This window comes from Lotus japonicus, chromosome 2 (genome assembly GCF_012489685.1).
Source record: "Lotus japonicus ecotype B-129 chromosome 2, LjGifu_v1.2".
Classification (NCBI taxonomy): Eukaryota; Viridiplantae; Streptophyta; class Magnoliopsida; order Fabales; family Fabaceae; genus Lotus; species Lotus japonicus.
Window position 1 is genome coordinate 57314649 of NC_080042.1, and position 13496 is coordinate 57328144.

Below are 13496 nucleotides of genomic sequence, written 5' to 3' on the forward strand. Positions count from 1 at the left end.
TCGTCAATTAAAAATTTGTCTAAACGGTTGGTTTCCCTCCTGGAAATATTATGTCATCAACATTAACACCAAGAAATTGAATAATTTTGGATCTAATTTTTGTAGGGTACGAAACGTACCTAAAATGATGCAATCTGTTTGATGTCTCGTTAAGTGTATCATAGATATACAACTGTGCAAACTTTGACACTTGTCCTTCTTTAGGCAATAAGCTCCAAATCTTGTGGTAATTTTATCCACTCAAAATGAATTGCAGAGGTCCACCACCATCATTTCATGGAGACTCAACTTGACCACCCATTGACGTAAAAGAAAATGCATGGTTGTATGTTCATATATTTTCTTTGAAGTGTTTAGACCTTGGATCGACTCCGGCCATTAGATTAAATAATAAATCAGGTGGTCTTTGCAAGAAAGGTAGTTGCACTTTTCCATTTAAGCAGCATAATGAAATCTCCGAATTTGGAATATTTTTAGATTTCTCACTCCTTTCCTCATGCTACATCGTTGGCTCACTAAAGTTCAACAGTACTAACTAATAATGATATGTTGTAAATTAAAAATTAATATTTATTTAATTCAAAAAAAATTATCTGCTCATCATATCCATTTTAAACCCAATCTAATATTAGTTATATTTTAAAGTTTTAAAATGTAAAATTCATATTCTCCCCCTTCTATAACTTGATATATTTTCAACTAAGAATCATTGATTGGCTAGAAAAATAATTAATGTGCTATTATTTCCTATTTTATTTTTAATTACTATTTTCAAATTTCATATACACGAGTGGAGAGAAATTCAATATTAATGTTCCATGTGAAATTCAAATTTCTCATAAGGTGTTGAATTTAAAAAACTTTATAATTTCAAAATTATTAGAACCTGGTAACTGATTTCGAATTTTTTCTTTCAATTTTTGATTTAAAAAGTATTAATGATTAATTTTATAAATAATTTCTAATTTTAATAATTTTACATTAATTAGTATGTTCTTCCAAACCTGTCTAGTTGACTAATTTTGCATTAAGTATTTTTTTTCATTAAGTATTATTAAATTGATTTTTTTTGAAATAATGAGATTGTTAATCAATTAAATTCAGACTAAAATTAACGTGTATAACCTTGCATATAATTATAACATATTAAAACATGCTATTTATAACTTATTAATAAGAAAATGGCTATTTATCACCTATTAATTATTCAAATTCGAATTCAATTTAATGAGTTAATAATATTCTACAATATGTTTTTCAAAATTTTGGAGTGGGTGTAAATAATACTTAGTTAAATTAATCCTTACTTTTTTTTAGTTCAAAAAAAAAAATCCTTACTTTTTTTAGTTTTTAAAAGTATTATTATGTTTGAAACATATAAGAGAATTATGCTCGAAGTGTTAAAAAAACTAAAAAAAAAACTTTCTAGCTTTAGAATAAAAACTTTTATTTTGAGTTAATAATATTTTACATTTTTTTTGGAAACTTTTGGACTACACAAAAATATTAATGTATTGAATATGATTATAAATAACTTTGAATGTCAATATTTATGGTGAATGATGTAGTAAATTTTTTATTTATTGATTTATTGACTCATTAAATTCGATCAATGAAAATTAATCAATGTGGACCAATCAGAATATGCCATTTGGAAATTCAATAGCAACAACCAATAGAATGAAAACATGTGGATATTAAGTAACAATGTGACCCACTTTGGTGGATAGGCTTTATATATTATTAAGATAACAGCCTATATGACAAAAAATGAAGAAAAAATAGGTAGTAGAAAAAATGAGTAAAAATAATATAAAAGAAAAAAATTGAGTGTTATTTTTTCAAAATTTCTCTTATTGGATGATTAAAAAGAATGTGTTAAAAATAATAATATAAAATTATTCATATGATTCGTGTCAACAATTTTATCTTTTAAGATAATTTCTATCTTTCAAAAGAAAAAGTTACATTCACAAGAAGAACTATTATTACAAGATTTATTATTCTACAATAACATGTAAGAAATATTTTATTCAAACAATGGAGCTTCCACTGGGATCAGCATCAACGAACACAACATTATAGGGATCACCATCGGCAGGAACCAGTCGCCTTCCATTCTCTTCATCATGCCTTCCAATATCAAAACAAGCACCAGGTGGAGCAGTGAAATTGGGACAAAACGCAAGCTTGTACCCAAAATCACCATATTTCTCAATCTTAAACTTTCCACACACGATATCTTTTCCAGGGTGGTCTTCAACACCACAAATACCCACATATGATTTAGGGAAATCGTCGCCGCCAACCACTACCCACTTGGAGGATCCTGCACAATCAGGTTTATCCTCTTGAAATGAAATATCCAGTGATGTTATATGTTTGTGAAGATGATTCCAGGGCTTATTCCTGGTATGGTGAATTTCACTGGCAACCCATTCTCAACTTCAGAACAGTCTTGCAGAATAGTTACTGGGCATGTTGAGTTCCCTGTTTGGCCAAGCCTTACTCCACCACCTGCTGCACCAAAGATAGATGGTAAGATGTAGAATCTGCCTCCAGGGAAAATGGGGTTTCCATTTGAGTCCTTTACTTGTTCAACATCTTGTGAGAAGGCTAATGGAAGGTTAGTGGTCAAGGCAATGAGGAGGAAACAAAGGGCGAGTGATGTTGTAGGCTTCATGGTTCTGTCTATTTGTTTAGGGGCTCATAACCTCTATTTATAGTGTTTGTTGTGAGGTGGATTTACATAAGAAATCAATAATGCTATAACCTATAAGACTAATCAACATGTAGAGTTCGCATTTTCTAGTTAACCAATTACACAACGGGTGTAACGGTCAGTGCAAGAAGCAGTAGGGGCTGGTCAATGAACTTTTTCCATTTACAAGAGTTGAAAATTAGGTCTTAATCTCTTACTTAATGAACGAAGTGTTGAACTACCATATGACGACCCAATTGATATAAAACAATATTGTTATATAAGCTTTCAAGTATAAATGCGATAGTAAAAAAAATAGTTGTAAATTAGTGTGGATATCATAAAAAAATAATGATGTAGCATATATGCAAAGCATAGGGTAGAGAATAACAAAGTTGGTGTGCAGAATTGAATTCTCAGTTATTTGATCCAAGTTGTAAATAGGAGGGAGCCGCCCAAATGGTTGCTAATTTATTGAAAATTTGCTGCCGTGTAGTTTTTAAATTCATGATGGAAGGTTAATTTGTTAACTCCATTGAAAATGAAGTGAAGCATATCTTAATTAGAATAGACACACAGGTGAACAAGCTACCAGATAAGGGAGTATGACTTAATTGGTCTCTATTTGCTGCTATAAGTTAAGGCAGGACCTAATTTTATCTTTTTCAGATTTGTCTTCAGACTTCAGCTACTTTCCTGGCCATTGGCAGCTTCTTCTTAAATTATTCTTGATTTGTAATAATTAATGTCAATCTTTTATTTCTCGGAGATATTCTCTTCTAAACCATGTTAAAAAAGATCACGCACATATATCTTTCTTCACAATTGAAGAGATGATCCAAGTTCATTAAGTCTTCAATGGGTCATATTTTCTGATGATAGGAGGTAGATCAGGAGGTACTGCTCGCCAATTTGAGTCTTACTAACTTCTTGTAGAGTGTTTAGCCAAGTGATAAAAGTCATAAATTGTAATATTTATAAATTGAACATAAGGAAATTAGGAAAGTAAGTACAAACGGTATGTTGCACTAAGGGTGTTCATCAGAGTGGATCGAGCCGACAAAATCGATAAACCAAAAAAAACGAAACCAATTAAATTGGTTTAAATTTTTTCACTGTTCCGATCCAAACGAAACCAAACCGTGTCAAATTAGGGATGATTGTTTCGGTTCACGGTTTGAAGATTTTGAAACTAATCATATGTAACTATTAATAAAAGAAATAAGTTTAATCACCAGTATATTATGGTCCTTATGGAATTGTTTATAAAATATTTAAGTGACGTGTGAATTGATTGTGGTAAAAATTTGCTGAAATTTTAAACTTTTTCTTTAAGTTTCTTACATTTTTCCTGCCATGCAAATGTTTGGAACCATTTATTCATCATTGATTTGGTTCGGTTCAATTTTGAGAATTTTTTCTTTCTCTCTGAAAACAAACCAAACCCAGCGGACAAAGTTTGATAGGTCCATAATCCATATCCATTTCTTCCTTCTCGTTTGCATTATTCTGACTGCATTTCCTTTTAATTTTTCCAATCTTCCTTGCATTTTCAATTTTGCCCACACTTCGCTCCCATTTTGTGGCTTCATTTTCAGGTAAATCGCGCAACTCTCTCTCCTGTTATTCTGCTCAACTAATCTCGCATTTGCAGAAATTTGTTTCTGTCTGTTTGATTCTTATGAGAATTTATTGAAGTAGCAGATGTGACCTAGATGCAGAGGTATGTTGCTTTAGCTTTGTTTTTAATAATCTGATACTGATTAATTTTCAATTATTTCTATATTATCGTTGTTGTTGTTGATTCTCAGTTTATTGAATTTTAGCACAATGGCTTATATACATGAAGTCATGAACTGATTAGTTTGCTTCTTAGTCAGTTCTAACAAACTAATTTGTATAACAACTAACAACCAGAAATGGAAAGGCTAAAGGAGTGAGACTTAAAGCTTTAGTCCTAATATCTGCTAACTATGCAACAGAGGGGATAGGAAGTAAACAAATGAAACCAGTCTATACTTTGTTTAAAATGATATGGCAGTCGATTTCTATATGCTTGGTCAGCTCATGAAAAGTAGGATTCTGAGTAGTCCGAATAGATAAAGGTTATGACAATACAAAGCAATGGATTTTGGACAAGGCAAGTGAAGATTAGAGAGGAGATAAGACAACCATTGCAATTCACACGTTGTAGTAGCTAGAGCCCAATACTCAGCTTCAGAGGAAGATCTAGAGATAGTATTTTGCTTCTTAGACTTCAATATAGCCAGTTACTGATTTTCAAGAATCAACACAAGCAGCCCAACCTGAGTCACTGAAGGCTTTAAGCTAAAGATCCAAACTAACAGTGAAGAACAAACCTTTTCCTGGACACCCTTTAATATATTTGAGGATGTGATGCATTGGATTGGCTAATAATTGACTTAAGGTATTTACCGCACAGGACAAATCAGGCCCAGTGTTGGTAAGAGAGATCAATCGCCCGATAAGTCTTCTATGGGCCTTAGGATCAGAATAAGTAGAACCTTGATCCGTAGATAACTTGCTAGCAAGAAGCTTGAGAGTGGAAATAGGTTTGCATCCCAAAAAGGCTAGCATTATCAAGCAACTCAAGCATATTTCCTCTGATTCAGAATAATACTTGATTTGGATTGGGAAACCTCTAGTCCAAGAAAAAATCGAAGAGGACCAGGATCTTTCATTTTGAAAAGATGATTCACAACCTTCTTAACAGATGCAATTTCTTTTAAGTCATCTCCTACCAATACTATATCATCAGCAATTACTAAAAGGATGGTAATGTGAGAATTAGCAGACTTAATAAAGAGAGAGTAATCAGATTTTGATTGGTAATATCCATAGACATAAGAGAAGAAGTCAGCTTGAAATTCCATTGTTTTCCTTGAGAACATAGAGAGACTTTTGCAAGTTGCGTACTTGATTAGGTGTGCTTGGAGTGAAACCAGGAGGATATTTGTACGTGATCATTGTCGCGATATTTCTGAATGTTCTTGGACACATTGCAGTAACCAGTAGAACATACAGGAACGGGGGATACTTTTATAACTCATCTAGAAGAATCTTCAGCTTTGTGAAATAAGCAGTAACAGATAGATTGGACTGCTTCAGAGAATAGATTTAGGAATGAAGTTGAGAAATTCTAACAAAGTCACCTTGTCAAAAACAACCCTCGAGATATTGCCAAACACCCGAAGCATTATTGATCCAAATAATTCTTGTGGAAATGTCATGAGAAATAGAATGATTGGTCCAAGAAAGGACCAATGTGTTGCATTGTTTTGATGCAGAAAATAATGGATCTTGAACAGTTTGAGAATGTGTAGAACCACCTATAAACTCAAACTTGTTCTTCATCTGAAAGCCATGGTTGTAGCTCGAACCCAGCTATGGTAGTTGGAGCCATCAAGAACAGGGGAAACAAGAATGAGAGAAGGAGTCTCATTGGGATGAATATAGTAAATGCTTGAGAGGTCCTGATTTGGGAGAAAAAATGAGTAGTTACCGGAGAAACAATCATTGTCACCACTGGGGGATCAGAAGGATTGGCTGCCATTGGCAGAAAATTTTGGAGAATTTTAGGATTAGGAGAAGAAATGCAGAAGAGAATTTCATGTGATACCATGTTAAGATGCTAGCTAAAAATGATTCTCAGTTTATTGAATTGTAGCACAACGGATTATATACATGAAGTGATTACATTGCTTCTTAGTCAGTGAAACAAACTAACGGCTACCTATATATCAGCAACCAATTACAACTAGAAATAGAAAGCTAACTAACTAAACATCACTTTTCTAATATATATGATATATCAACAAGGATGCCAAGGAAGATGTAACATTTCACTGCTATTAATAAGACCGTCTGCAAGCTCTTCTATAAGCCAAGATTGCTCGAATCCATTAGACTTGAGACGTGTCTCAACTTCAAGAAGAGTATAGAAAAACAGAGCATCGAGAAGAGATACTTGCTCAACGAAGAATAGAAGCAAGAGGCATCAACAAATGTGCTATAATGAGCAGCTGGATCTCAGAATATAAAATGCAATTCTAAAATACACTTGTTTTCAACCTGAAATGATTTTTAAGGCTCATGTTAGATTTTATAGGATTAAAAATATAATTAACTCTAAGAAAATTATTGTGCAATGTTTCTTTAATAAAATCAGTATGTCAGAGTTGATTCATAATAAGTTTCACCAGCAAGTTGAGTGAAATACTAAAATGACGCAATATATAGTTTGGATAAACTGAAGTTATATCTATGTTTATCTATACTAACTCTGTAAGACTGTGTTGACCTAATAAGATGAAAGTATATAAAGAAAACTCCAGTTCCTTACAAACCAACCTCATATAAGCTATAAATGACAAGTATTATTTGCCTTAATTCATTTATACAAAATACATACCACTTGAGTTTTTCTCAAGAACCATACTTCAAACGAAAATCAACCAATTACTAACGGGGAAGAAAATTACTTATAGACATTTCATTGATGGAATCACTCTCAGATTGTTTAGAACTTGATCCTTCTGGAAATGCTGTCGGTTCCATCCTAGTGCGTAAGAAAACTGTAGGTTCTAGTGGAGTTGGCATATTAGCTGAATAACTGCCAAGATATGAAACAACTTCTACCATTGTAGGTCTAGCATCAGGGTTATGTTGAGCACATAATAGACCAATTTGAATGCATTTCATGACTTCAGTTTGAGAGTAATTTTCTTTGATATTTTGGTCCAATACACTTAAAGGTGTTTGATCCTTCCATTCTCTCCATACCTGTAACAATTTATCAAATAAAATATTAGAACTATTAACTTCACACTTGCAAATTAATCTGAGTGTACAATAAATATATGGCCTAAAATGAATGATACATGAAAACTATTGATTGCCATTATACTCACATAACTCAAGAGACCATTTGCAATAGGATGTGGTTCATAAGAACTTAGTTTCTTTTTCCCTGTAACAATCTCTAAAATCATGATTCCAAAACTGAAAACATCTGATTTATCTGAAAATTCCCCAAGCATTGCATATTCTGGAGACATATAGCCACTACAAAACAAAGGACAAATTGAATGTCAGATCAGTTAATTAAAATATAACTAGTGAAGAAGTTAGAAAGGGAAAGATAGAGATGAGTGCCTGAAACTTACTATGTTCCAACAATCCTATTTGTATTCTCTTGGTCTTGATTTATTTCAACAATTCTAGCCAAACCAAAATCTGAAATTTTTGGAATCATATTTTCATCTAACAAAACATTGCTGGGTTTCAGATCACGGTGTATGACTTTAAGCCTCGAATGCTCATGTAAATAAACAATTCCTCGAGCAATCCCTCCAATAATATTATAACGTTCATCCCAACTTAATGGATGTTCAACTTGAGAATCTACAAAATTATTTAATCGAAACATGTCTTCCAATCAATTAACCGAGTTAAATCAAGTTCTTTAAAAAACATATATAAATTATGCATGGCACTCAAAATGGATTGAGTAAAAAGCTTAAGGGGAAGTGTGCCAAACCAAATAAAAAGTAATCAAGGCTCTTGTTTGGCACATATTCGTAAATGAGTATTTTCTCTTGTTCCTCAAGACAAAAGCCAACGAATGCCACAAGATTTTTGTGTTGAAGTTTCGCTATCAATAACACTTCGTTCTTAAACTCATCAACACCTTGGTTAGAACTTTCTGAAAGTCGCTTCACTGCTATTTGTTGTCCATTATGAAGAATACCCTGAAATTATATTAAATATTAATTGGGTTAAACAAGTATAAAAATAAATTTATCGTATTTTCTCACCTTATAAACCTTTCCAAATCCGCCTTTGCCAATGTAATTGTCCTCAGAAAAGTTGTTAGTTGCTGCTTGAATTACGACAAAATCGAATTGTAATGGCTCTACAGTTGCACTTTCATTACCAACTAAATAAAAATTGAATAGTTAAACAGAGTCGTCAAACTTCTTAAAATCTTAGGAAGCACAAATTTAAAAGTTCATTTCAATAGTGCTTACAATTTTCTCTGAGAATGGTCAGATGTCTCTTTCGTGCGTTTCTCTTTTGCACATAGTAACAAAAGGAAAAGAGCATCACTAAAATAATTAAAATTGAAGGCACAAGCACAGCAACTAAAATAATTGTTCGTTGTCGGCCACTTTGTTTTCCTGCACAAAACAATTAACACATCTCATTGACATGGAACACTAATGGTAAAGTCAATATGATGATAAAAACTTGATTTTGGTTCATGTTTCTTTGGAGGTATAAACGAGGGGATAGTTGTGGTCATGTTGAATTAAAAAACTCTTAATTTGCTTAACTTATCCAAAAATTTTACCTTAATTTATGTTGATCTCATTTACTATCACATTAATACCTACTATGTTTTCTTTTCTCATCTAGCCCTCTCTCTTCTTTTTTATAGCATTGTAAAACTCTGTAAATTGTGAATAGGTACATGCTTCTTGAGTAGAGTCAGGACTTACCTGTAGATCCTGATGGACTCAGAGGTGAATTGGGTGGTTGAGCTTTGGGACCTTCAATTCTGTAAAATTGGGACAATTCAAACCTCATATTGCAGCTGGGATACATAACTCTTCCCCCTCCACTTCCCAAATAACGCCAGAAAATTGATTTTCCAATCAAATCTTGCAGACAATTCGTGCAATCTACACTGGACAAATCTGGTGTGCACTGGCCAAGAGTATATAGAGATTGTACATCACTCAAATTCTGTGATTCCACTTTATATCTTCCATCACTGTACCCTGTGGTTTTTGCGAGTCGATTTAAGTTATTTGATAATTGATAACCGAACTCGCTAATTTGGTTGGAAGCTTTAGTGATGTTCAGCTCAGAATATGTAGGACTTGTCTCCATTTTGGAAAGGAAATTCTGGTTGGAATATCTAAGCATGCATTGCCTGTACCATATTATAGCCTCTTTGGATGATTGACACTCTGAGGATATTTGATGTGTTGCGTTTATGATGCATTGTCCGCACAGGTCAGTGGGAACATCGCCCCGGCACATGAAGAGGCCATATACCTTGCCGTTCACATCACCATAATAATTTTTCAGGCCGTCATATCTGGTGGCGTTGGAAGAAAAATGAGAGAGAAGGGTCTTGGTGTCGTTTTGGAAAGATAAATCAGGGGAGGATTGGTCACTTGTGCATAAGCTGCGAACATAGATAGGGAACAAAAATTCATTCCTAATGTTATTCTCAAATCTTGGTTTCTCTGACCTACTATACGAGCCGCCGCCGCCGCCATCTTTTGGTGGTAAAATGGCATTGCGATAGAAAGGGAACAATTCGTACCTAATGTTACAGCTAGGAAATAGAACTCTCGCTCCCTGCTTTCTATCACAACAGATAGGAAGTTCTCCTATCGCCCCACTTAGACATGTTCTGCAATCACTGGGTGACAAGTCTGGTGTGCACTGTGCTAGAAAGTAAACGGTCTGCAACGGCTGGCCTGGGATATCTACTGCCCTTGTGGCAAACTTTGTCTTCCTGCGGCAAGCTTTATCTGAAGTTGAATTCATGGTGTCAAACAGGAAACTCATACCGGTATCAGGATCGGGTTCTGGGATATTAGGGAAGCTTGACAAATAAACTGCCGGCACTGTTTCCATGGTGGAGAAGAAAGAGCGATTGGAGTAGCGAACCATACACTCGTCATACCAAATCACAGCTTCTTTGGACAAGGAACACTCTGAGGATAGTCGCTGTGTTGCATTTACCACGCATTGCTGACAAAGTTGAGAGGCGATGTCACCCCTGCACATGAACAAGCCATAGATGGAGTCAGAGGGGTCTGTTGTACTAGTGACAGTGGTGTTGAAGAATTGTGTTTTCTCAGTGGCCTTTGACGACAATGAAGCGAGGAGGCTCCTCCTCAGATCCAATTGGAAGCCACTTCTGTTGTTGTCGGAGGTCGTATCATTGCTGAAGCAAGTTGAAGATTGAAAAACAGGAGTGTTTTGTGCCTCAGTAGTTGAAAAACTGAGGAAGCTAATGAGAATGAAGAAGAAAATAATGTTATAGGAAGACATGGATGTGTTATTAGACTGTTTTTGAGAGAGCATTGCAATTTTAGTTAAAAACTCTCCTTGGCATCTATTGTAACGTGATGCCAATTATGCTCAGCATGAAATTTATATATACATTCCTTGGCATATATAAGTTGTAAACTTTCCTCTTGTATGCAATCTTAGGTTATTTCCGATTTGTTTCCGCGCTAAAGTTGATTGAATGCTTTTTATCTCTTTTTCCACTCCATTTACGGACACTTTAAATAAAGTGTGAATGTAACTTTACTAAAGGGAATATATTAACGATGTGATCAACTGTATGGAAATACTTCTGTTTCTCATTGAGCCAGCTCCCCTGTCTTGTTTTTTTCGTCTGTGTAGGAAAGATCAAGTCCGATTGCTCCATTGTTTTATTAGATCCATTTATTTCCTTAGGGGTTATCTAAATGACCCATGATAAAGTTTGGGTTAAATAACTCATCATCCAATCATATTGAAGATAAGTGAGGTGGAATTTCTATATTTTATTTATTAATTTATTTCAAACTCAATTATCTCCAATGTGATTGGATGATGGGTTATTTAACCCAAACTTTATCATGGGTCATTTAGACAATCTCATCAATACTTATATTAAAACAGAATCACTCCAAGAAGTGATTAGCTGATGTGTCAGCTCCTCAAATATTTGGGAATATTTTATTCTCCCAACCTGAATAAATTGTAATATTTTATTCCCCCACTCATTATTTTATTATATTTTATTCCATACAACCTCTTTCATCCCCTCTATCATCAATGCGTTTTCTCTTTTTCTCCTCCCAACCTCCCACTATCTCTCCCCTATTATTTTGTTAGTGTTTATTCATTCATTTATCCATTTCTCTCTCCCACTATCCCTCCTCTATTATTTTATGCATGTGATTATCTTCACATTTAATCCCACTATTTGTTTTTTCTTAATTGCTCCCCATTCACGATGAAGCCTTTCATATGGCTATTTTTTACTAATAAATATTTATCTGTACTTTAATTATAATGAATGATAATAAATAAATTCATATTATATAGTTTCCTAAAATAATATATTTGGATCTTTTTTCCTTTAAAAATTATGGGTTTAAATAAATTTAGGTTATTTTTTATTAATAAATTTCCATCATCTTTCCAGATATCATACACTTAATAGTTTGTTATAGATTTCTTGGAAACTTTGAATTAGTAATTGAAATTCAGATTAACAAATACTTTTTCAAATTAAAAAAAAAAATCAAATCAATAAGAAGTGATTTTCTCCTTCTCTCCAAACCTTTCAGTATTCTTTATTTTTCACATGATAAATAAACCACTCCCTCATTCAGTACGTTTCTCTATCTCCAAGGCTAACAACACACTCAGCATTAAACGTAGCTCCATTCCCATCATCCCTTTCCCCAATTCAATTTTTTTTCCCACTATCTCCCCTCATTAATTCCTTTCTCTTCTCCCTTCAAATAGACATCTCAATTACCCAATTTTTAAATCATTTTTTTCAATCAAATCTTACGGAGATATAATAACAACCGAATTCAAAAAATTTAACTTTCATCATATGTGATCTCCTTTTAATATAACTTTTTTCAAATAAAATAATAATAGGTAGTAACCGAATTCATTTTTTCACAAAAAAATCAAATATAATTCATTTTTTTTGTTACAAAATATAACTCTTTATGTAGTAACCGAATTCATTTAGATTTTTCATAAAAAAAAAATCAAATAGATCCCTTTATGTAGCATTTGAATTCAATTTCTTCTCCTCTGATTTCTCTCTCTCATGATCCTTCCCATTAAATTCGTTGCTTCTCCTTTTTCATTCTCTAACTGCACAATTTCTCCTTCTCTGTTTTCTCTCTCCCATCAACCTTCCCCTTTAATTTCTCCCAATTTCCAATCGATTTAAACAACCTTTTTCCTCCATTTGATTTAAACATGCGGCACTCATCCCCAATCTATTTATTTCCCTCTACCCCATTGTTTCAATAATACTCCCAGACGGTTTGTGTTCTTATTTTTTCAATTTAATTTAATTTGCCGCCCTCATTGTCCAGTAACATTTGTTCATTCCCACTACCAGTTCCTGTTGCCAAATTCCTAAAATACATAATGGATTTCCCTTTATTCCCCTGTTTCAATTTCTTTCCTAGACTGTTTGTATTCCTTTTCTTTCAATTGGATCTGCCCCCCTTATTGTCCAATAAACGATGTTCATTCCCACTAACAGACCCTACTGCCCAATTATTAAAAACCCCAAATTATATTTACATTTTCTTAAACCCTGAAGAAGTCCAAATGTTGCACTGGCTGGATAATTCTATATAAGACCCTTATTAGTTCTCATCTGCTCATCAGTCCTCTTGCCACCCTGTCTTCCTTTTCCTAATCTCTGTTGTTTGAAATTTTGCAATGGCTTTCAAAGTGGATGATGACTCAACAATTGACACATCCTACCCTTCCAACGAAACCGTCGCGGTGGAATTATATGCAGGAGTGATTTCTTATAGGTATTCAATTTTGACGTTTCTTATTTTCCATTCTCATTTCTTTACTGTAGTGTTTTTTTTTTTTTTTACTGCAGAAGTTCCTTCATTCCATCTCTTATAGGTTTCTACCTATAAGGATTGATGTATATTAGTTTCATATTTGTTTTGTTGGGAAACAATGTCACAAAAGATGAGTTTTT

The 13496-nt window shown here is 33.6% G+C and overlaps 1 protein-coding gene, 1 long non-coding RNA gene and 1 pseudogene across 3 annotated transcripts; 1 reads left to right on the top strand and 2 right to left on the bottom strand.

Annotated features, from left to right (window-relative positions):
• Positions 1 to 1916: 1916 nt before the first annotated feature.
• On the bottom strand, positions 1917 to 2755 carry LOC130735485 (kunitz-type trypsin inhibitor-like 2 protein; annotated as a pseudogene).
• A 1321-nt stretch (positions 2756 to 4076) lies between these two features.
• On the top strand, positions 4077 to 10976 carry LOC130738489 (uncharacterized). Its single transcript, XR_009019424.1, has 2 exons — positions 4077 to 4424; positions 9191 to 10976. It is a non-coding gene; the product is annotated as an uncharacterized LOC130738489 (long non-coding RNA).
• On the bottom strand, positions 6352 to 10828 carry LOC130738488 (cysteine-rich receptor-like protein kinase 25). Of its 2 annotated transcripts, XM_057590475.1 has the most exons (8): positions 9223 to 10828; positions 8752 to 8901; positions 8539 to 8660; positions 8262 to 8472; positions 7888 to 8125; positions 7633 to 7786; positions 7204 to 7504; positions 6352 to 6793 (listed from the first exon to the last, which is right to left on the bottom strand). In XM_057590475.1, exons 1-8 carry the CDS (start codon positions 10826 to 10828, stop codon positions 6789 to 6791), a joined length of 2787 nt encoding a protein of 928 aa, XP_057446458.1. In that variant the 3' UTR covers positions 6352 to 6788. The 2 variants fall into 2 exon arrangements, with proteins under 2 accessions (XP_057446458.1, XP_057446457.1); XM_057590474.1 differs by lacking the exon at positions 6352 to 6793 and having other exon boundaries at positions 7018 to 7504.
• Positions 10977 to 13496: the final 2520 nt, after the last annotated feature.